Below are 22777 nucleotides of genomic sequence, written 5' to 3'. Positions count from 1 at the left end.
TCCCCTCAGCCTCCTCTTCTCTAGACGAAACAGCCCCAGCTCCCTCAGCCGCCCCGGTGAGGTGGGTGCCGAGGGCTCGGGCCCCCGCCTCGGCACTTCGCAGCCACCCCGGTGAGGCGGTGGCCGCCTCAGAGCGGGCGGCAGGTGGCCGAGGGCGTCCCTGCCCGTCGTCGGGGCGCACGCGGGCCAGCGGTGCTGATGTCACAGTGGCCACTGTGACCCGCGGGGGCAAGCCCACAAAAAGGAGCGCTGGGCACAGGCCGCCCGTCAGTGCGACCTGGTGAGGTGAGGAGAGGGCAGGGGAGGGACGGGGCTGGTGCGGGGCTGCCGAGGGAGGAGGGGGGCCCCAGGCCTCGGGGCGCTGGGCCTGTGCTGCAAGCTCACCCGCCTCTGGCTTCTCCCTCGCCCGCGCCCCGCTTCTCCCTCAGAGTCAGCAGAGGAGCATTTGGAGGAGACGCCCGGCGCTGCTGGGACAGGGACTCTCCGAACGCTCACCGTTGACGTGCGCCATGTCCGCAAGGAAGCAGAAGGCCCCCGACTCGATGGAGCAGGGTGAGAGCAAAGTAGCCCTCCCGCGGCGTAGCAGAGGGCTCGTCGGGGCGGTCGGCGTGGGGCCGAGAGCGGTGGCAGGGGGAGGCAGGAGCTCCCCGACCACCCCGGGGCAGGGCCCCTCCTGTCCTCAGCCAGCGGGGCCCAGGCTGGGCAGTGGGCACCTGCTGGGACCCCCGTGCCTGCAATGCCCCCTTCCTCTCCAAGGCCTCCAGCCCTGCCCATCAGCCAGCTCGGCAGGGGCAGAGCAGGCCCTTGGGGGCAATCCCTCAGGGACGCTTCCCCCGGCCCCGCAGAGGTGCTCATTCCCGGTGGCGTTTGCTCTCTCCCCTCCAGCATGCCTGCTGTGTCGCCGGGCAGAGGCTGACCCGGCTCTCTGCGGGGACAAACTGGAGAAGCGAGGGCTCTGTGCCCACGTGTTTTGCCTGGTGAGTTACGCCGGGGCTCCCTCCAGCTTGCCGACAGGCAGTCCCTGCCACGCTCTCCTCAGCAGCAGCTCCTCCTCTTTTCTCTGCTGCAGTTTTTTGCCAGCGGGCTTTTTCGGCGAGGGGCCAGGGAAGCAGGACTCATGGGATTTCTCCCCGAGGATATTGAATGTACAATCGCGTGGGCAGCGCAGAAGGTGAGCACCTGACAGGACCGGGGAGATCTGTGCCGGGAGAGGTTTGCGGGAGCCTGGCCCGGACCCGAGAAAGAAATCCCAGCCCTTCCGGCCGGCTCTGGGGCAGGAGTCTTGCTCCCAGCAGCTCCACAGAGGCTCCAGCACAGGAGCCTCGTCCGACAGGCGCATCTGCGGGGTGTGACCCAGCAGCGGCCACATCCTGCGCCCTGCCCGGAGGCGTGGGGCTGGCCGTGGCGGCCCTGGGGCTGCCGCTGATGGGGGCTGCTCTGCTCTTTCCAGCACTGCTTCGTCTGTGGCGAGAGCGGGGCCGCCATCCTCTGCCAGGAAACAGGCTGCGACCGCAGCTTCCATCTCCCCTGTGCCGTGGAGGGTGGATGCGTCACCCAATTCTTTAGGCTCTACAGGTAAGGGCAGCTGGCCCCCACAGGGGAGGCTGCTTGCTTTCAATCCTCTTCCTGCCAGCATCAGCCAAACAGGGAAGGAACCCGCAGTGACATTTCAGAACAGCCAGTCTCAGGCATAGCCACAGCCAGACAAGGTCTGGGGCTCCTTCACACCTCGTCTCCCCTCCTTGCCGCCACTGGGGAAGGAGCCAGCCCTTCTCTCCTCGCCCATCCCTTTCCTCTTGCCCCCAGGGCCTTCTGCTGGGAGCACCGCCCAGAGCAGGCAGTGGAGGCGGCTCCGGAGGAGAACACCACCTGCCTCATCTGCCTGGACCTTGTGGAGGAGAGAAAGTCCTACGGCACCATGGTGTGCCCAGCGTGCAGACACGCCTGGTTCCACAGGGGCTGCATCCAGGTAGGAGCCGTTCCCTCGCCCCCGGGATTTGCTCGCCCCCGGAGCACGGCAGGCGCTCGGCAGCACCAGGGCCTCACTCGTGCCCCTTACGTTTCTCCTCCTGCAGGCACAGGCTCTGTGCGCCGGCATTTTGTTCCAGTGCCCACTTTGTAGAGATACGGAGCACTTTCTCTCAGACATGATCACCATGGGGATCCGAGTCCCCATCAGGTTGGTGTCCTTCTGGCCGGCTCACAAGACAGGAGGCTGCAAGCGCTGTGCCGCGCCAGGGGCTGCCCCAGCAGTCCTTCCTGGCCCTCCGCTGTCCCGCGAGTCTGGGCTTCAGCTTCACGGAGGAGCTGGAAACAGGGCGGGGGGGGAGGGGCGAGCAGGGACGCCCTGCATCTCCCTTATGCCGGGGCAGCAGGGGCTCATCCATTCTCCTTTCTCCATCAGACTGCCGTCATGGGAGAACAGGCATCAATACGCAGAGCTAGGCGAGAGGCACAGCCGCTGCGATGCCAGGGAGTGCCTTTGTCCCGGAGGCAGGGAGCAGGCAGAGCAAGAGGGGTAAGTTGCCAAAGCTGCACCCCGGGGCTCTGTACGGGAACCCTGTCTCGCCAAGGGCTCGAGGCGCAAGGACCGAGACCGAGAGCTCGGCCGGACAATCCCGTGCTGCGGTCACTTTGTCCTCCCAGCCATGAACCCGTTTGCTTCCCCAGGCCCTGGCAACTGCTCCTGTGCTGCTCCTGCGCTGCCGAGGGCACCCACAGACGCTGCTCCGACTTGAGGAGCAGCACGGACAGCTGGGAGTGCGACGCGTGTGCTGGCCTGGGCACCGGTAAGAGGCAAAGCGCCCGGCTGCCCCTGGGCTGGGGCCAGGGGCCAGGCAAGGCCTGGCAGCGGGAGCCCAGGGTGGGCCTGGCAGAGCCTCTCTGCTCTAGGAGGGCTGGGGGCACCGCTCTGGCCTATCCTGCCCCGGGCCTGGGGGCCGTGCCCTTGACCTTCCTGCTTCCCCTTACAGCCTCCAGTGCCAGCTCGGAGCTCGCCGGGCCCAGCACTGCCAGCCAGGCAGGATCGGGGCAATCGCTCAGGTCTCCGGCACCGGAGACCAGCAGCCCCAGCACCGCCAGCCAGCTGCCAGCAGGGTCCTCCTGCGGCTCCCCACCGTCGGAGACCAGCAGCCCCAGCACCGCCAGCCAGGCAGCATCGCGGTCCTGCGGCTCCCCGCCACTTCAGGGCAGCAGCCGCTCCAGCCCCCCTGGGCCCGTGCGGATGCGAGACCACTCCCGCTTGCAACGCCGGGCCCAACACCCCTACAGCCGGCCTGGAAGGTGCCATGACAGGAGCCGTGCGCCAGCACCAAGTGCTGAGAGCAGCACCCCCAGCCAGGCGGCGCCGGGGCCGTCCCACAGCTCCCCGGCACCCGAGACCAGCAGCCCCAGCACCGCCAGCCAGCTGCCAGCGGGGTCCTCCTCTGGCTCCCCACCGCTGGAAACCAGCAGCCCCAGCACTGGGAGGCAGGCGGCATTCAGGCCACCCCACGGCTCCCCGGCACCGCGGACCAGCAGCCCCGGCAATGGGGCATCAGGGCCGTCCCAAGGCTCCCCAGCGCTTGAGGGCAGCAGCCGCTCCAGCCCCCCTGGGCCCGACCGCGTGCGAAACAGCTCCCGCTTGCAACGCCGGGCCCAACACCCCTACAGCCGGCCCAGAAGACGCCGTGACAGGAGCCGTGCGCCAGCACCAAGTGCTGAGACCAGCACCCCCAGCCAGGCGGCGCCGGGGCCGTCCCACAGCTCCCCGGCACCCGAGACCAGCAGCACCAGCACTGCCAGCCAGCTGCCAGCGGGGTCCTCCTCTGGCTCCCCAGCGCTCGAGAGCAGCGGAAGCTCCAGCCCCCCTGGGCCCGTGCGGATGCGAGACCGCTCCCGCTTGCAACGCCGGGCCCAACATCCCTACAGCCGGCCCGGACGCCGCCACGGGACCAGCCGTGCGCCATCCCCGAGCGCTGGTCCTGATCCCCCTCCACCCGCACAATAAAGTTGGCCGTTAATCTCTGCGCTGGGACATTGCACGCTCATTCGTCGGCTTCCTCCTCCTCCTCCACCTCTCCCTTTCTTGGGGGGCAGCCGTAGGGGCTGGGCCCAGAGCGTTGTCCTCTCCCTGGCGGTTGGCAGCACCTTCCCCAGACCTCCCTCCTCGCGGGCTGGCCTTGGCCGGCTGCCCCGCGCCATGGCCGTGGGCTTCGGCTCTCTGCCCCCGCCGCCGGGAGGGTGGCCCGGCACGGCCCAGTCGGCACCACCGCCCATCTCCGGCAATGTGGGCTGTGCCCCCCGCAGACGGCACGGCCCTCACGGCTCGCCCCCCAAAATCACGCGCCCCGGCCCCAGCGACTTTTGACACGCTTCAACTCTGTCTCCTTCTCGATAAGGCTATAACCCATTTCCCACCCTTGTTGCCCCGGTTGGTGAGAATTGGGGCAAAGTGGCAAAGCTACTTTTCTTGGAATGTTGAGGTCGGTGTCACGTCTGTCTTTGTGACATGGAGAATTCTGCAGCTTGTGTTTCTACAGTAGCCAAAGGCCATTCCCGTTCCCCAGCTCCGGGTCCTGTTCTCCAACGTGACTGCTGCTGCACCAGCTGAAGGCTTCCTTCTTGCAGAACAAGCCAAGAAATCCTTTTTAAGAGAGACTGCAAACACCTGGTCAGGAACGTGCTCCTCAGAGCTCAGGAGAGCCAGGGCAGTACCTGTTACTCAGGGCTTGAGTCCCGTCAGACGCCCTTTAGAGCAAAAAACCCACACGTGCTCTACGGCAAGGTAACAGGGGGCCTGGGAAATGTCAGTCATCCAAAAGGACTTCCCTCCCGTTGGAGACCAGCAAGTACCTTTCTAGTGCAGGAAGGAGAAGAGATGTGGTTGCAGAGTGACGGCTGATCAGCTCCGCGGAAGTTGGCGCAGAGCTGGAAGGCTGAATCAAAGAATAACGGTGACCAAAGCGCAAAGAGAATCCCCTGGGCTGGCTGTACAGATGTGAACCACCCTCTGCTCTTCAGGCAAACTAGAGGTGGTCTTACGGTGTGTGCATTGAGCGCCTTCCTGACAGGCCTTGATGCAGCATGCGAGTTGCTTCATTACAGTAGGGAGCAGCTGTCCTCTCTGAGGAAGGCAGGGGAAGCTGGGAGACCCGATGGGCTTTCCTGCCAACAAAGAGGAAGGAAAGGAGGTACAGAGGGTCCAAAAGAGAACTTGGTGGCAGCGCTTTGTCCTTCTGCTCTTGCCTGCTGTGACTGGGAAGACGTGAGCTCCGGGCGCCTGTCGTATGGGCTGTTGCATCATACGGCTGACGGGGAGCTGGGGACGTCCAGCTGGCAGGGCCAGACCTTGACGAGGTCTGCACGGCAGAAACATGCAACGAGGGAAAAACTGATGTGATTCCTGGGTTTAATCTGGCAGCCTTGTGTTCTTATACTGTTGGGCTGACCTAATAATATGAAGGTAGCTTTGAACACCTGGAACTTCTTTTTCGTGTCCTATTTTCCAGGCATCCCTTAATCTACGGTCTTCCTCCTAGGGAGGGTGAGTCGGGCCCGGTGTTAGTCAGCAGAATTTGCTGCTGGGGGCTCGCAGTTAGCGAGGTTTAGGAATACCTCTGTGGTGCCGCTTTGGGGAGTTTCTCCCTGCATCTGTCCTCTCTCCAGCGCTGAGGCAGGCATTGGGAAAGCTCGGTGCTTGCCCCTGCATCAGCACCTTCATCTCACTCAGAGGTGGGGATACAGCACTGACCTTCCGGCACCAGGAACTGTCAGGTAGGCGGAATGATCCTCCCGTCCATCCCGCGCTGCAATAAAGAACGCCTGCTTTCTAACACTCCAAAATTGAGCCTTAGAGAATTTCTGAAGGGCCGACTTAACGGTAACAGTCTCAGTTAATCCCAGGCGCCACAGGCCCTGTACCTGCTGCCATCGCCTCCTCTCCATCAGCTGTTTTCCAGTCTCTTCCACCTCACCCCAGCTCAGGTGCTCAGGGCTGACTGGGGGCTGGCGACCCTCGGGGCAGCCGCAGGAACCGCTCCGACCTTGGTTGTGGGGTTGTCCCTGGGGCTGAGCGCTCGGGCCCAGGGCTGGCGACCACGGAAGGGCCCGTGGGCCGTGAGGAATCCAGGTCCCCCCAGCCCCGTCCACGCTGGGAGATACCTGCCCCTGCCCCTGGTCTTATCCCCATCCCTATCCCCATCCCCATCCCTATCCCCCTCCTCGCCCCGGCTGCCCCCACCCCATCTCTCCTCCATTTCTCCTCAGGCCGCTCAGCCTCCCGCCCCCTCTAGCTGTGACTGACAGCCCGCCTCCGGCTCCGCTGATTGGCTCAGCCGTGGCCAATGGCGCAGCTGTTGCCAGGCCGGCAGGGGCAGCCGAGGCCTCTCCTCACAGAGCTGCCCCCCGCCGCTGGCGAAGGTGGACGGATGGATCCCCGGAGGGATGTCCCTGACTTTTTCTGGGAATGCTGTCCCGGAGCCCAGCCAGAACTAGGGCCGTGCCTTCCCCAGCCCGCTCTTCCCCCGCCTTGTTAGGTCTCCTTGTTGCCACCAGCTGGTTCCCAAGGCTGGGCCCGGTCCGCTCTCCTGGAAGCCAGGGCTGTGGCCTTGGCTTTTCGCCCTGCTCCCTCCCCTCGGCATCCTCAGCTCCACCACCTCAGGGTCACTGCAGCCAAGGCTGCTGCCGACTTTCAAATCCCCAACCAGTTCCTCCTTGTTCACCAGCGCCAGGTCCAGCACAGCACCTCTCCTGGGTTCCTCCATCTCCGATTGGGTTCCTCCCTCTCCTCTGGCTTCTTCCATCTCCGACTGGGTTCCTGCCTCTCCTTCTGGGTTCCTCCCTCTCCTTCTGGGTTCCTCCATCACCAGCACCACGTCCAGCAGAGCACCTTTCCTTCTAGATTCCTGCCTCTCCTTTGGGTTCCTCCATCTCCTATTGGGTTCCTCCCTCTCTTTCTGGGTTCCTCCATCACCAGCACCAGGTTAAACAGAGCACCTCTCCTTCTGGGTTCCTCCATCTCCTCTGGGTTCCTCCCTCTCCTCTGGGTTCCTCCATCAGCAGCACCAGGTCCAGCAGAGCACCTCTCCTTCTGGGTTCCTCCATCTCCTATTGGGTTCCTCCCTCTCTTTCTGGGTTCCTCCATCACCAGCACCAGGTTAAACAGAGCACCTCTCCTTCTGGGTTCCTCCCTCTCCTTCTGGGTTCCTCCATCAGCAGCACCAGGTCCAGCAAAGCACCTCTCCTTCTGGGTTCCTCCATCACCAGCACCACGTCCAGCAGAGCACCTTTCCTTCTAGATTCCTGCCTCTCCTTTGGGTTCCTCCCTCTCCTTCTGGGTTCCTCCCTATCCTTCTGGGTTCCTGCATCACCAGCACCACGTCCAGCAGAGCACCTCTCCTTCTGGGTTCCTCCCTCTCCTCTAGGTTCCTCCCTCTCCTTCTGGGTTCCTCCATCACCAGCACCAGGTCCAGCAGAGCACCTCTCCTTCTGGGTTCCTGCCTCTCCTTCTGGGTTCCTCCATCACCAGCACCAGGTTAAACAGAGCACCTCTCCTTCTGGGTTCCTCCATCACCAGCACCACGTCCAGCAGAGTACCTTTCCTTCTAGATTCCTGCCTGTCCTTTGGGTTCCTCCATCTCCTTCTGGGTTCCTCCATCACCAGCACCAGGTCCAGCAGAGCACCTCTCCTTCTGGGTTCCTCCCTCTCCTCTAGGTTCCTCCATCTCCTTCTGGGTTCCTCCATCACCAGCACCACGTCCAGCAGAGCACCTCTCCTTCTGGATTCCTGCCTCTCCTTCTGGGTTCCTCCCTCTCCTTCTGGGTTCCTCCATCACCAGCACCACGTCCAGCAGAGCACCTCTCCTTCTGGGTTCCTCCATCTCCTATTGGGTTCCTCCCTCTCTTTCTGGGTTCCTCCATCACCAGCACCAGGTTAAACAGAGCACCTCTCCTTCTGGGTTCCTCCCTCTCCTCTGGGTTCCTCCATCAGCAGCACCAGGTCCAGCAAAGCACCTCTCCTTCTGGGTTCCTCCATCTCTTTCTGGGTTCCTCCATCACATGCCAGGAACTGCACTCTAGAAGCCTCTTAGATTGCCTGAGCCCTGCTGGACCATCCTTCCAGCAGGTACCAGGGTGGTTCAGGTTCAGGACCAGGGCCTGTGAACGTGAGGCTTCCTGCTTTACTTGTTTGAAGAAGACCTCGCCTACCTCTTCCTCCTGAACAGGAGGTCTCTAGCAGATCCCTGCTAACACTCCAGCCACCTTGGTCTGTCTGCTGACCTGGACCCACAGGCTGGCTCCTGTCCCACCCCAAGCAGGAGGCAAGTCCACCTCCTTGCCTTCCCGGCCGGTCCTTCCCCATGAGCCCGTGTCCCTCCACCGCAGCCCTCCCACGGTGCCGTTGTTACCGAAATCTCGGAATAAAAACTTATCAACGCCAATTTAGTGTAGATAAGCAGACACTTCTTTATTGACGGCCGGGTGCGCGGGCGAGTCCTCTCACAAACCACGCACACCTGTAACCAAAACAATACACCTTATATTGAACTCACTTATGCATATTCATAAGATTACAAAGACGTCATTTGCATATTCATCAGATTTCCAGGAAATCATTTGCATATGTTAACGTCCATCACGCAGGCGCACTAAAGGTCTCTGGTGGTCTTCTAGAGTCCTCTGGTGGTCTTTCGTAGTCTTCCTCACTCGTCCGCTTCTTGACCTCTCAGGTGTTTCCAAGCAGCAAGCTGGCGTCCATAACGGTTTCCTTAGCCTTTAAAACAAACACTACAAGACTACCAATCTTTGTCAAAACTTCTGTGGTTAAATGATTTGGAACAATACTTAAATTCTTATGGTTACACATTATACAGTTCCTAAGCTCCTAAGTTTCTAAGGCTACACTTCAAACTCAACACTCCCATACTTATGCTTCACAATCTTCTACTTTTTAGTCAAACCAAACTCTTTTATAATCAGATTTTAATTTTCTTTTATCTTGTTATCTAAGTCCTAAATGTTCCTACTAGATGATCTTAGCCAATTTCTCCGGCCTTGGTACAGGGCTATACAGGGGATTTCACAGCAGGTACTGGTTGGGGTTAAATGTATAAAATACAACATACATATGATTTTGCTAAAATATTAAAATTAAATATGATTAATTCTAACTAAGAACAAATCAGTGACCAATTGGTAACACCGTCTACCCACCACACCTCCGTGGTCACAGCGTGGTCACAGCCCTGTAATCCCACGCAGATTCTGGCCCTGCGAGTGGTTCTCCACGCTGCGTGCGGGAGCGTGCGGGCACTTCAGGGAAGCACCAGCTGTACTGGTTTCCCCGGGAAGGGGGCGAGAGCCTCCTCCGTCGTGCTACCTCCGTGTTGGGATGTGCGGCAGAGGGGCTGCACGTGTTTGCGCTGTGGGGTATGCGTGGACTTTACTCCCTCCTGCCCCTACGAGCCGTTCTGGGATCACGCACGGGGGGGGTGTAACCCCTTTAGACCATCACCAGGCACAGACCAGTCAGTCCAGCTGGGAACAGCCCCAGAGCCCTTTATTTTGTATTTTTAGGTGGATCTGAGAAGCTGAGAAGCCTCCCAGCCCCTTTTTGCTAACAGCCACTGCTACAGCTGCCGCCTCCGGCACCTTCTCCTCCGCTGCGGTACCAGCATCGCGTGCTAGGGAGGAAGAAAGAAAGCCTGTGAGCGTATGGACAGGGAGAAGGCAGAGAAATCCTGCAGGCGTCGCTCAGGCCACCGGTGATGGGATCTGCTTGCGACGAAGCCTCCAGTTGCCTATGAAGAGGGGGAGGCCCCTGATGCCCAAGGCCCTGAGAAGGTCCCAGGTGCAGCTGATGAGCCTGGGGCTGAGTCGAGTGGGGCAGAGACCTTGGGGGTCCCGTACAGGCGTCCCCCTCGGGGCAAGGTGTCTTGGGGCAGGACTCTGCGAGGGAAGGACGTGCTCTCTGGTTTGGAACGGGGAGAGGCGGCCATCGGAGGGATCCCTCTGTCTTCAGCCAGGACTTTCACGTCCCACATGGAAAGCCAATTCTAGGTGCCCAGGCAGCCCCCTTGGCTGCCAGGGAGGTCCAGCCCAAAGCCAGCCTCCAGAACCTGCTTCCGTCTCACCAGGGGTGTCAGAGAAATGCCCTCTTTCCCCCAGGGCTGCCCTCGGTGGAGGGACGGGCCTCGCAGCCGGGGAAGCACCATCCCTCTTTGGAGATAGTTACCAGGGGAGCTGCCTCTGCTGCTCCAGCTTCCGCCGCTTGTTCTCAGTGACGTGCCTGAAGATGGTCCTCCGTTCCTGATGCGGCTCCAGCCTCCTGAGGACCTGGGCCGCTCGTGGCGAAAGGTGGCTGCAACAACAGGGGAACGTCATCCCTCAGCCTCTGCCGGAGACCCCGCCTGCCTCTGCCCTCGCACAGCCCCTGCACCCACCCGGTGCCGCGTGTACTCAGCCTTCCACCCTGCGGTGAGCTTTGGGTCTTAGCTGCGGGGGTAACCCAGGTCATCCCCGCGTTAGGAGGCATCGGAAGGTGTCCTACGCAACCCCAGGACGCAGGCACGGGGGACGCGGACATCCCTGCGGGGTCACGGCCGCTCGAGTGCCCCCAGGCTGCGGCCGGAGCCGGCGCACACTTACTCAGGCTGGAGTCTCTGCAGCTGGGCGGCTGCTGCCATCTCCTCTGCTGGGAGAGGGTTTTCAGCCTTCCGCCACCTCCCGCCGACCTCCTTTCTCCTGGGCTGGGCTGGAGGGTGGGGAGCCCGAATGCCTTCAGTGCCGAGCACCTGCCGAGGAGGAGACGCTCTCAGCAAACCAGACGGCAAACAGAGGCGCCGTTTCCCAGAGGACCTCTCGAAAGGAGCCTGCAGCGGGACCTGGGGGCCGGGAGGCTCAGCACCAGCGTGCCCGTCATCACGGCTGACGGCTGCTTTTGCCCCTCGGGTCCTGCTGCCAATCTCTCCCTCACCCAGATGAGCGGGCAAACCCCTGCCCTGCGGCTGGGTGTCAGTCCCGCTCCCACCCCCCTGGAGACCTGCCGCCCCGACGGAGAGGGCCGCTGCTGCTCTCAGCGGTGTCAATCGCTGCCCCGTACCTGGGGCGGTTGTCGCTCCTCCCCTGCAGACCAGGCCTCCCACGCCGCCCATTCTGCCTTTGCTTGCTGTCGCCGCTCTTCCCACCGGGTCTTCACTCGCTCCCACTCTGCAGACAGCTTCCAGACCTCCTGGAGGGGACAGAAGCGCAGCAGCAGGCAGGATTAGTCTCAGCTCCCGGCGGGGCTTCCTTCGGGTCTGACCCGTGTTGGTGCCCCTTGCCTCAGCCGGTCGGTCGGCAGCGCTTTGCCCCTAACAGATCGGGGGCCGTGGAGTCACGCCAGGCTCCTCAACTCACGGCAAACACAGCGGAGTGACCAAAGACCTCCACTGTCAACGACCTAGAAAGGACTTGTACGTTCTCCATAGCCCCTGGCCCGAAGAAAAAGTGTTTCATGACAACGCGGGGGCAACAGCAGGCGGGAAGGGCGTGCAGCACCTCCCTTTTCCTGAAGAAGATCTGAAGGAGGTGACGATGAACGCACGCCAAGGGAGCCTTTCAGGACGGCTCTCTGCCCAAAGAGGCTTTTGCCGAGTCTCGAACAGCACGGTAGTTACAGCAAGGCAGAGCACGTACCTGCAGCGCTCTCCTGCAGCCTTCAGAAGACGGGAGCGCAGCGGTGGGCCTGGCTGGAGGAGCTGGCTCCTGCCTGCTTGCCTCCTTCGTCCTGGGGGAGCTGCCTGGACATGGTGGGAGCAGACTGCAAAGAGACACCAGGAGGAGGCGGCGTGAGCGTGGGGCAGGTGGGTGCCCCATGCTCTCCGTCTGCTATCAAAGCTCCCCAGGCTGGCAGAAGAAGCGGTGGAGGTGGGACCGTTTCCCATCAGATGGATGGGAGAGGACTGCACCTCAGGTCTGCTGTAGGAGCAAGCAAAGTAACGTGGGGTGCGCTCAACCTCCGCTGCCTTCCCCACTAAGGGGCCTGTGATGGGGCAAACAAGCTCGTAAAAACCGTGGGGCACGTGCCAGGGACCTTCCCGAGTCCCTACAGCCGGAGTTTCCAAAGGGGACGTCTCTCCTACGTGGGCGCAAGGGTCCCTTTCATCCCTTCCCACAAGGGTCTCACCTGGCAGAAGGCTTCTTCTTCTCCGTGTCTTGCTGCCTGGTGCCCGGCCCCTGGTTTGGCAGCGCGGGGAGGGAATACTTCACCCGCCTCTGCAGCAGCTTGTCAGGCGCCTGGCTTCCCTCTGTACCTGGGAAAGGAGGAAGCTCTTCAGAGCAGCCCCGTGGGGAGTGCGTTTGAACCGGGCTCTGGACAGCAGGGACCCCTTCCCGTACCTCTTCTGACCCTGTGCTTTTCTGCAACCTTCTTGTGCCAGGCGGAGAAAGCCTCGGACGCCGGTCTGCCGATCACCAGGAACTGAAACCTGGAACGCGAATGATGACACAGGCTTGAAGACCGGTGACCTCCTACCCTCTGCAGCTTGCCGGCACTAATCCTCCCGACTGCCGTGGAGGCGTCGCATCCCTTTTCCTTTGTGGCCCTGCACAGGTTTTAGCGGCAATCTCCCCCAACCCAACGCTGCCTCACCATGTGCAGTTGGTTCTCGCTGATGGCAATGGCAACAGGCTGGGCGTGAGAAACACGATCACGATGCCAGGTCACTCCAGGAGAATACACGCATAGTGCCAGCTCAGCATTAGTTAACCAGAAACCAGTCGCTTCACGATTGATCCGTGACTCGATGCCGAATGTCGAGCCCTGACAACGCGTGCTCCTGAGCAGGAGCTGGGAAGCCGCCCGCTCGGCCGGTCAAGGGCTGCAGAGGAAAAGCACTCACCTCGGGAACGCGTGGGCAGGAGCAGCCTGCACCTCCTGAGCGGCGGTCGCTCCACCGGAGACAGCTGCCCCTGGCATCCACAGCCTCTGCAAAGCGACACAGAGCTGTTAGAAGGTTTCCAAGGCAGTTTCCTCTTGGCTCCCAAAGGAAGCAGACCTGTCTCCCGCTCCAAAAGCAAGCCGCTTCTCCAAACCTCTCTGCCAAATCCTCCTCCATCAGCGTTAGCCCTTGCTCTGCTCTGGAGAAGCTGCACAGCCAACACTGAGACCGCCCGCGCAATAACACCGCTGGGCTTTTTGTAGGGCAAGGACCCAGGAGAAACTTTCTTTGCTAATGGAGAAGTCAGCGGGGGCAAGCACGGGGAAAGGTGTTTGACTGTCCTGCCACGTCCAGGCTGGCCAACGGCGACCGGGTTGCTCACCCTTCCTTAGGCTTCCCAAAGACACGGAAGCAGCCCTCAAAACCTCGAGCGACTTACAGTGTGAAGCAGCGCAATCCGGCTGGCCTTCCTCTCCAGCCCTGTGACGCAGTCAGAATAGAACCGCATGCACAGGAGGTCGTCTTTGCAGGACAGAACACCAATGCCCTTGAAGGCGAAGGAGAGGCGCTGCCCGTTCTTCAGTTGGGAAGAGTACAAGAGGATGGTCTCTTGCACGCAGTCCTTCACCACGTGCTGTGGGAAGGAGGTGGCTCGCGACAGCCGCTTGTAGTTCAGCGGCTCGATCTTGACATTGCCTGCGAGGAGGAGGAACGTGGTCACTGTCACAGCAGGCCAAATTTCCACATAAGATTCATAACAAAATGCCAGAGGGAAGGGCGCTCTTAGAAACAGGGGAGCAGTTAGTTTGCGGGGAGCTCAAGCCACCCCCTGACCTTTAGAGGCAGTTCTCTACTTCTCCCAGCCCTTCCCAAAGAGCCGAGAGCACACGGTCCCCCCCCAGACATGGAGGGGGAAAGCGGAGGGTGGCCGCTGCTTTCTCACCAGGGATAACCACTGTGGGGAACGCGAGCTCCTGCACACACAACACATCAAGCTCCAGTCGGAAGACGGGTCTTCGAACCACGTACACCTCTTCTTTGCCCTGGAATTGCTCTTGGAGCATAGCGAAGGTCCCGAGTCCTGCGACCAGGACACCCTGCCCAGGAAAAAGACAAAAAGGCTGATGAGCGAGTACTTCAGAGATGGGAAAAGTGAAAGCTTAGGAAAAGGCCCGTGTTCTCCATTTGTTTTCTTGCCTGCCTCAAAATATTCGCTGACATCCCTTGGCTAGAGAAGATCCCAGGCAATTCCAGCCCAGGGAGGGAATACCCCTGGGACTGATTCCCAGGGATTATCCTTGGCATGGCACCAGCATAATCGCCTGCCTCTCTGCTCGGCCTCTCCGCTCTGACCACAGCGAAGGGTGAAGCCCTATCGTGTGCTGAATGCTTTCTCAGACTAGATCTGGACTTGGTTTCTCTCCCGGTTGACCAAGAAGCAGCTCTGGGCACACGGGCTTGTCTCGGTGTGCCGCCACGATGCTGAGGGAGGGCTCGCTTCCCGGGGCCCAGGCCCTCCGGGGCAAAGGGGGAGCAAGACGCCAGCCCACCTTGTCCTGCTTCAGCTGTCCCAGGATGTACGCAGACACAGCATCCCAAATAGCCACAACCTCTGGAAAGCAAAGGAAAGAGGTGTTGGGCTCCAGGCCAGCCAGCTCACAGCCTCTCGGCAAGCTCCTCGCCCAGGGGTTGACAGATGCCGGCGTCCGCAAACAGCCCAGACAAACGCGGCCACGGCTGCGGAGCTGGGCTGTGCCCCGATTTCCAACTGCCAGCCTTACTCTGCTCCCGGGGCAGGGCTGGGGTACAAATGGGGATGTGGGAAGGGCTCAGGACCGGGGCTGTGGCCATCTAACCCCCAGAAAGCCTTGGCACCCCAGAGCCCAGGACGTGATCTGCCAGCCTGGTGGCACAAGGGGGTCCCACGGGGAGGACGAGAGGTTCTCCCAAAGGAGACTTTCTTCAAGGGAAAGGGCTGACTTACAGCACAGGCATTTCCAGCCGGCTCGCGAGAGCCTTGTGGGAGGTGTAGCTGTCCCCCCCAGCCCCCGGGACACAGAAGCCCTTTTCATCCCAGAGCCGGAACCCCACGAGGGGCCAGCTTCCAGGGAAAGCTGGCCCTGGATGGCCCCCCTCGCAAGGGGACGGAGCCATTCCCATGGGAGCCTCGGGGCTCCGGGCAGCACCAAGACCTGGTTGCCACATCGTCCCCCGAGTCCAGTGGGACCCCCAGGCAGGGCTCTCGCAGCAGCCCCCAGCCCTGTCCAGTCACCCCCACAGCCCGGCAGCTGCAGCTTTTTCCAGAGGCCAGCCCCGCTGCGACCCCTCGGGAAGGAATTCCCAAACCCCTTACCCTTGGTGGAGAGCTGCAGGAGCGTGGGGAACAAGCTGCTGAGCTCCAAGCTGACGGCCACGGTGCAGCAGCCCTCCATCGCGCCTGCCGCTTGCCCTCCGCTCAGGGAAAGGGATGCTCTTCGCAGCTCCTCGCCCAAAACTCCTCTCCGACGTGCCCCTGCTCCTCTGCGGGTCACAACGGGTGCCCCCAGCGCAGCCCCGCTGCCTCCCGATCCCGCTCCTGGCTGTGGAGCAGCTCCGAAGCGCAGCAGTGGGGAGCCCCTGAGCAGTGCCCAGCAGCGCCCAAGCCTCGCCGGGAAGTGACGGCAGCGCTGGGGAGACCTCCCTGGGATGCGGGGCATCCCCCTGTGACATCAGCCCGCATCGTTTGAAGGTGCATTATGACGCCAGCAGGGAGCCGGCGCAGCTGGGGAGAGAGGAGATGGATTTCCCTTCTCGTCCTGGGAAGCAGTCATCCCCGTTCTCTCCGAGTTGCTCCGGCAGAGCTTGCCGTTACCTGTGCTGGGAATTGTTAGGATGAATAGCCTGGCTTAGCACTAGAAGCTAAAGGAGTTGAAGCCTCAGGCCGCAAGAGCTGAGCCAGAGTCAACTTTTTGATAAAGCTAATGCTGCTAACCCAGAACTAGCTGAAAGTGGCAGATGCGAGCAGAATGAAGACGACCAAGGAAACCATTCCGAGAGAACGAGGTAACTTCAGAAGAATGCCGGCCCAGTGTGGAAGAATTGCTGGAGGTGACTTACTGACATGTCCCCCCGCCTCTCTTACGGGAAGGCGAACCGCCAGGGTGGAATACAGTGGATATGCAAGGAATCTGTTCCATAATAATTCCCTAAGCAACATAATCTGCAACCTTTGACGTCAGCAACACGAGGGGAGCTTGGTGTGCTGACTCTGAGAAACAACACGGAGGGCGGAGCAGAGCGGAGACACCGCGGCCAGGCTCTGCGAAATCACCGCAGGGATGGGGAACTGGAACCACAGGAACAAGAATGGAAGGTTCCTGCATTGAATCCACTAGAGCAAGGAGGTGAAGCAATGGGGTTCTGTCAACGCTGTTGTCTTACTTCTGACTTATAAGTGCCCAGCTCTGGAGCACTGACATGGAACTTTGCTCATTATAATCTCATTATAATAGCAAAACACACCTCTGTCCCAAAAGCTACCTGCCTCTAAGGTGCAACCACCCCTCACTGAGCATGCGCTCTGAATTTTCTCTAGCATAGACCTTTAGAAGTAAAGCGAGGAGATTTTACACCCATCATGATAAAGGTATGTATGACTAGAGTCACTCAAGCTCCACCTAAAAATAAGAAAATAGTATAAAAGGGCTTAAGAGAGGAGGAATGCTGGGGAAGATACCATCATAGACAAGTCGGGAGGACATCGCTGACTTCTGGGATCAGTCGAGGGGTTGAACCTCTCTTCCCCTCCCCGCCCCGCCCCCCCCAATGAGATGCCTACTGGGTGAGATTCGGACCCTCAGTTATACCGAGTGCTTCCCCGGGAAACCCAGAAATCTCTGTAGAGTTTTTCCATAATTTAGTGTGCTTGTAGTCGACTGCATTATTATTTGCACGTGCTTTGCAGACAGTGTACGTATCACCGGCAATCCAAAAGAACCTGTACTCCTCTTGCTTTAATAAACTGTACTATTCATTAAAATCTAGCCGTGATAGCTCGTTGAACGTGACTAAATTGAAAGGACAGTGCACTATTAGTGCATCTGTAATCGTGATAGTTCAATATATCGAACGTGACCGGAGTTAGAGTGCTGAATTGGGCATCACTCAGAATCTAAGCCTGGCCGCCCCCAGCCCCTCTGATATCTGAGGACAAGCTGGAATGCACGGGGGTTTATTTTCTGCCAAACTTTGTTACGCTTTAACGCAGCAGTCCCCTTGTCACCATCACTGTGTCACAGTCACCATGTCTCCGTGTCACCATCACCAGCACTGTGTCACCACCTCTGGCACCATCGCTGTGTCACCGTCACCATGTCACCATCGCAATATCACCGACCCCACCATGTGGTACTGGGCCCTCTGGGAATGGGGACACCATCAGTGTCAGTGTGTCACCATCACCACCTCACAGTACCCATCCTGCTGATGGATGGCGGCACTGTCACCGTGCCACCGTCACCATGTCACTGTCACCATCATCACCCCACGGTACTCGCCCTGCTGCCATATGGTGCCACCCAGTGCCCTCCCAGTGCCCCCAGTGCCCCTCCGGTACTCCCCCAGTGCTCCCAGTGACCCCCATCCCCCCTCAATCTCAACACCCACGACCCCCTGTGACCCCTGTTGACCCCCCCTGTCCACTGCCACGCAGGCGCTGGAGCGGCAGTTTGCAGAGCAGTGGCGGGGGGGTTGCGGCGCTGCCAGTTTGAGTAAGGCTGGGGGCTGGTGCAGAGCTCCTACGGGCAGGACGTGGCCTGGCGGGTGTCCCTGCTGCAAGGTGGGGGGGTGGGGGGGGCATGGGGACAGGGATGGGACGGGGAGACCTGGGGGGGCCCTACGGCAAGGCAGGATTTGACCGTCCTCTCTCCAGCGCTGAGGCAGGCACTGGGAAAGCTCGGTGCTTGCCCCTGCATCAGCACCTTCATCTCACTCAGAGGTGGGGATACAGCACTGACCTTCCGGCACCAGGAATTGTCGTCTTTGTATCAGCCCTTCGGAAGCCCTGCCAAAGCATCTCCCAAATTCCCTGCTGGCAGGAGGCTCTCCTGTAAACCCCTGCAGTCCGAGCCTCCTCCAGACTTCTGCACCCCTGGGATGGATGCTCCTCCTGGCACCGGAGGACCGGGCCACTCTCCTACGCAGAGGCAGAGCTCCCTGGCACACTTCTACACACAACCATCGCCGCCTCGTGCCCTGCCTCTCTCGGCAAAGAAGCACCTCTAAGACGGGGGGACATGCTTCAGGCCCGTTCGTTGCCGTCACTCTCACTCCTCTCGGTATCTACAGACTCCCGAGGGGTGCTTGGGCTCCTCTTTCATTAGGCCATAAGCAGAGGCTTTGCCTATGTCTCAGGACGACGGGTGACGCCATCCAGGCCCCAAAGCCGCCTGCTGCGGGTCCTATACTGCGCGGCGGCGACTGGTGGAACGACCGACTGTCACTCCCTGCTGTACCACTCAGGGCTGGGCTCACACCACCAGATCCCACAGCTCCAGCTTCCCACCTGGCTCCCGCTTCCCAGATTGCCTTCATTGCAAGGCTGCCGTGCAGTCTGATGGAGCGAGCGAGTATTGCGCGTGCTTTTGAACCCCCCCCGGCAGGCAGGATGCCTTGGCATGGGCTGCGTCAAACAGCCGTGCTCCTGGGATGCAGCCGTCGCCTTGGGCTGCAGGTTCCTCTCTTGCTGCTCTCCCTGATGATCCGCACCCCGGCTACGAACCTCTCCGCTCGTGTGCCGGTGGTAGTTGACCAGCACCTTCACCTTCCTCGCCCTCGCGCACCCCCCCTCGCCACAGCTGAAGGTGAACAGACCAGACCTTTGGGGGTATGTTGTTTTACTGCAGAGACAGTAGAGGAGTTGTGTAGAGGGAATGGCGGAGTCCAAAAGTGGGAGCAGGGGCCTGGGGCTTGATCAGCGTCACCTGGAAGGGGAAAAGCGAGAAGAAAAAAAGGTGACCGTGGTGCCTTGTTCGCAAGAAGACTTTTGTCTTCGGCGAAGGCCGTCTGGCATAACAAGTTGATGGCCGTGCATTTGCCGTTTGCCGTGCATTGCTGTGTGCGTGCCCGGGCACTTTCAGCTAACTCCCCCTGTGCCAGTGGCACACTTGCTGGAAACCTCCTGTGTGATCAGGACATCTCTAATGGTCTGCTGCTGTTACTGATTGGCATTTCTCCCTTTTTGGAGAGGCATATAAAGGCAAGAGAAAAAAAAAGGGGCTAGGGGCAGGTAAAATCCATCCCTCGAGTGTTTTCAGAAGGCTGCTCAAAGCAAAGAGCTTCGGTTTGACACAAAATGGAGCGACGTGCCCACTCCGTCTGGCAGGGCAAGCTCATGGCTGGAGCTGAGCTGGCACTGGCACTTGCTCCAAGTCCAGAGCCCTTCTAGCTCCAGCCAGACTTTGCTAGATGCCCCTGCCCTCCCAGGTGATCCCCCCTGCATGAGAAGGGTCTGCCCTTGGCTCTGCTTGTGCCTTCTGCAGCAGTGTGTCCTCCTGAAGAGCTTGTAATGTGCAAGCACGTGTCAGCATTGAGCGCCTGAGCTAGTGCAGAGGCAAAGATGTGTTCTTTGGCCTCACTCTGCTCGGCTTTGGGCCAAGGCAAGGGAGCAGGCCTGCTGTCCTGCGGTTTGTCACTCCAGTAAGGTGGTCTGGAGTTCTGAGAAGCCCCGTTGGAAGGGGGAGATGCTTAAGGGCTGGTTGTTGCAAAGCAGGGGAGGAGATTTGGGCAGGCTGCCTTACCTTTCCCGGGCAGTAGTCTGCCGGTCCTGGCTTCACTGTTTTGTCACCTCCAATTCCACTTTTGCTTCCCATCGTGTACATGGGAGCCCTTTTTTTGTAGGTGTCCACTTCCACCTTGGGGAATGCAGCAGGACCTGGCGTCTGTAAGAGAGGCAGGGAGGTTGTTGGGTACAAAAGGCAGCAAACAAGAACAACAAAAGTTGATTCTTGCCGGGTGCCCACGCGGGCTGCGCTAGTTGAGCTGGCTGGCCAGAGAAGTGGCGTGAGAGGCACGGAGCGATTGGAACAAGGGCCCCTCCTGTTCCCCTGCAGAGAGGCAGATTTCGCAGAGGAGAGGGAGATTCCCATTAGTGCCGATGAGTTTTGCCCCACCAAAACTGTTAGTGTTGGAAAGCGAGGGACTGCGGGTGTCGGCGTTGCTGTTGGCAGCAGGAGAGCCACGGGACCCACGGCTTCTTGGGGTTTGCTGCTGGTGCAGGGAAGTGGGCGTGAAGAGAGGCTGCAGCCGGCGTCGGAGCCCTCCGGCCCTGAGGAGAGCAGCTGCGAGACAGCAGAGAAGCGTAGCTCACCTTGGCGAGGTCTTCAGCAAAGCCGTTGTGCTTCCTCTTCCCTTTCATGGAGTAGCAGGGGCTGGCGTGGGTGTAGGCTGTGTTGGGTCCCACCAGCCTGGGCAGGGTGTAGGTGCCAGGACCTGGAAGGGGAACGGGAAGAGAGCGTGTGTGAGTCCGGCAGGGAGAGGAGCAGCGCCTGGGTGGGAGAGAAGCAGCCTGCCAAGCCTGCTGCGAGGAGCTTGAAGGATGTCTCGCCCCTCTCCCAACGCCTCCGTCTTTTGTCGCACGTGGCGTGTGTCGGCAGCTCTAAGCCCGAGTTGCCGGTTCTTTTGTGGGATGGGAGAAGCTGGTGCTCCGGGACATCAAGCAAGCTCGTCAAGAGACCCTTGCGCCCTGCTGTGTAGGCTTTTTGCTAGGCCTGTCAAAAAAGCTGCCCGGCAGGTTTTCCCTGGAGGACAGGCGGGCTGCAAGCGTGTGTATTTCCCCGAGTTCCCTTACCTGGAGTTTCATCGGTTTTGACGGCCTTGTGCCGGAAGGCCATGGACGGCGCCGGCGCGCATTTGTAGAGGTGTTGGTTGGCCTTGTCGGTGGAGTAGTCACCTAGGGAGAAGCAGAGAAAAGCAGGGAAGCCGGGCTCTCTTCCTCAAGCCAAAGAGGAAAGGTCAGGAGGAGGTGCTCAGCCACGTTTGCCTTCTGCCTGGAAACCTCTGAAGCTCCTTCGGGACGCGAGCTGATGGTTTTGTGCCCCGGTAGCACAGGGCAAAAAGGCAGGCGTGCTGCTTGTGTCGCCTGGAAGAAGTGCTGGCGAAACGGTACTCACTTGGTCCAGGGGTGACCTCGGTCGTTATCTTGGGAAGTCCGCCCATGTGCTGTGCCGGAGCCACGTACTTCCCGTTCCTGGTGATGGAGGGCTGGACGTAGTACCGAGGGCCCGGAGAGCAACTGTCTGCGCCGGGAGGTTTGGCCCTTTGGAAAGTGTACGCTGGGGCTTTGGTTTTGGTGGGATTGTGAACCAGGTAACCTAGGAAGAAAAGCCTGTGAAAGGACGCCTGCCTGCAACTCCATATTTAAAGCTACTTTCTAAGTGGAGTAGCTGGAGTTGCTGGCCACAAGAATTTCCCTTCCTGTGTGGTTTTTGTCCTCCAAGAATGATACCGGCAGGCCAATACAATGGTACAATGACTTCCGGCAAGAACAGTGTAGGCACTGTGCAAGTAATCAGAATACCACCAAAATGCAATTGTTATGAAGTATTAAATCCCCAAACCGTTGCTATGCTAACTAAAAGCAAATGTAAAGATCGCCTCTGTCACGTTTTGCTTTCCCGCAGCCCCAGTGGGAAAGAAATTGAAACCTTACTGTTATTATGGAGGAGGAGAAGAAGAAGGAAGGACCACAGCCTCATTTGTAGAGTCTAAATCCGAATTTATACACTCCAAAGCCTTATTTTTACTTTCCAAACTCTTAGTTTTGCCTTCCAAAGCCTCATTTTAGTTTCCAACACCTTCACTTTTAGGGTGCAGAGGCTCAGTGTTAGTTTGCATAGTCTCATTTTCAGGGTCCAAAGCCTCTTTTTTAGCATCCAGACAGGGATTTTCAGGGTGCAAGCTGCATCTGGAGTGTCCAAACCCTCATTCGGAGGGTCCAAAGCCCACTTTTAGGGCTCAAAGCCTCAGGCTTAGGTCCCAAAGCCTCAGGCTTAGGGTCCAAAGCTTTGATTCGAGGATTGAAAGACTTCAATTGTAGGGTGCCAACCCTCATTTTAAGGTACAAACTCCTCACTTAGGGCTCAAAGCCTCATTTCCTTAATGTCCGAGGCATATAATGAGCATCCAAAGACCCAGCTGTAGGGTCCAAAGCCCCGTTTTGGGGCCCCAAGTCTGGAGAAAAGGAGGCTGACGGGAGACCTTGTCGCTCTCTACAGCTACCTGAAAGGAGGTTGTAGTGAGGTGGGTGCTGGTCTCTTCCATCAAGTCACTTGCGATAGGACAAGAGGAAACTTGTCCACCGGACAAGCCCACCAGGACTGGACCCCTCGGCTGACCGGACACCTCGGCTGACTGAACCAACGCTGGACCCAGGACCGGTGAAATCTTTCTCTCTTCCTTTTTCTCTCTCTGTCTTCTTCTCTCTTTCCTTTGCCACAATCCCTACACCTCATCCGTTTCAAAAGAGAAACCGTTGACCAAGTCTGAGACTGAGAGTGGGTCCAGCCGCCCCTGGGCCCTTCTCTGAGGAGGAGTCTGGAAAGCGAGGGGGTCTGCTCTGAACCTCCTGACTCAACGGGAGGGATCTCCTTATTCCCTCAGTTGATGTATATGGTTACACGGTTTACAGAAGTAGTCTTATGCCAGTTCCTGTTGTGAGAAACCCTGCCACCTACTACCACGCCTCCCCAGTTCAGTTGGCTTCTGTCATGAATAAAATCTTCAACCGATCGTTTGGTGTCGTTTCACCTTCATTTAGCCCGAGGGAATTTCGAATTCAACACGACTCCCTGGTCTGTCCAGTCTGGGTCGTTACATTTTTTGGCGTAGTCAGCAGGATTCCC

At 59.6% G+C, this 22777-nt stretch overlaps 3 protein-coding genes across 4 annotated transcripts; 1 reads left to right on the top strand and 2 right to left on the bottom strand.

Moving 5' to 3' along the window:
• Nucleotides 1-40: 40 nt before the first annotated feature.
• On the top strand, nucleotides 41-4007 carry LOC142042923 (uncharacterized). Its single transcript, XM_075053498.1, is given in 9 exon segments — nucleotides 41-552; nucleotides 886-977; nucleotides 1070-1171; nucleotides 1451-1575; nucleotides 1807-2046; nucleotides 2048-2179; nucleotides 2405-2518; nucleotides 2671-2789; nucleotides 2973-4007. Coding segments are annotated over 9 exon segments (1983 nt in total). The 5' UTR covers nucleotides 41-509; the 3' UTR covers nucleotides 3989-4007.
• A 5477-nt stretch (nucleotides 4008-9484) lies between these two features.
• LOC142042745 (uncharacterized) lies at nucleotides 9485-15783 on the bottom strand. Its single transcript, XM_075052970.1, has 12 exons — nucleotides 15253-15783; nucleotides 14450-14511; nucleotides 13843-13996; nucleotides 13339-13595; nucleotides 12861-12946; nucleotides 12358-12446; nucleotides 12146-12272; nucleotides 11656-11779; nucleotides 11081-11209; nucleotides 10627-10772; nucleotides 10214-10339; nucleotides 9485-9662 (listed from the first exon to the last, which is right to left on the bottom strand). The coding sequence occupies exons 1-12, from the start codon at nucleotides 15593-15595 to the stop codon at nucleotides 9596-9598; spliced, it is 1710 nt and encodes a 569-aa protein (XP_074909071.1). The 5' UTR covers nucleotides 15596-15783; the 3' UTR covers nucleotides 9485-9595.
• A 2508-nt stretch (nucleotides 15784-18291) lies between these two features.
• On the bottom strand, nucleotides 18292-22207 carry LOC142042651 (ciliary microtubule associated protein 1A-like). Of its 2 annotated transcripts, XM_075052790.1 has the most exons (6): nucleotides 22155-22207; nucleotides 21047-21247; nucleotides 20725-20826; nucleotides 20245-20366; nucleotides 19676-19816; nucleotides 18292-18859 (listed from the first exon to the last, which is right to left on the bottom strand). In XM_075052790.1, exons 2-6 carry the CDS (start codon nucleotides 21090-21092, stop codon nucleotides 18773-18775), a joined length of 498 nt encoding a protein of 165 aa, XP_074908891.1. In that variant the 5' UTR covers nucleotides 21093-21247; nucleotides 22155-22207; the 3' UTR covers nucleotides 18292-18772. The 2 variants fall into 2 exon arrangements, with proteins under 2 accessions (XP_074908891.1, XP_074908890.1); XM_075052789.1 differs by lacking the exon at nucleotides 22155-22207 and having other exon boundaries at nucleotides 21047-21330.
• Nucleotides 22208-22777: the final 570 nt, after the last annotated feature.

The sequence above is a fragment of the Buteo buteo genome, chromosome 21 (genome assembly GCF_964188355.1).
Source record: "Buteo buteo chromosome 21, bButBut1.hap1.1, whole genome shotgun sequence".
Lineage (NCBI taxonomy): Eukaryota > Metazoa > Chordata > Aves > Accipitriformes > Accipitridae > Buteo > Buteo buteo.
This window is presented reverse-complemented; position numbering and strand designations above follow the sequence as displayed.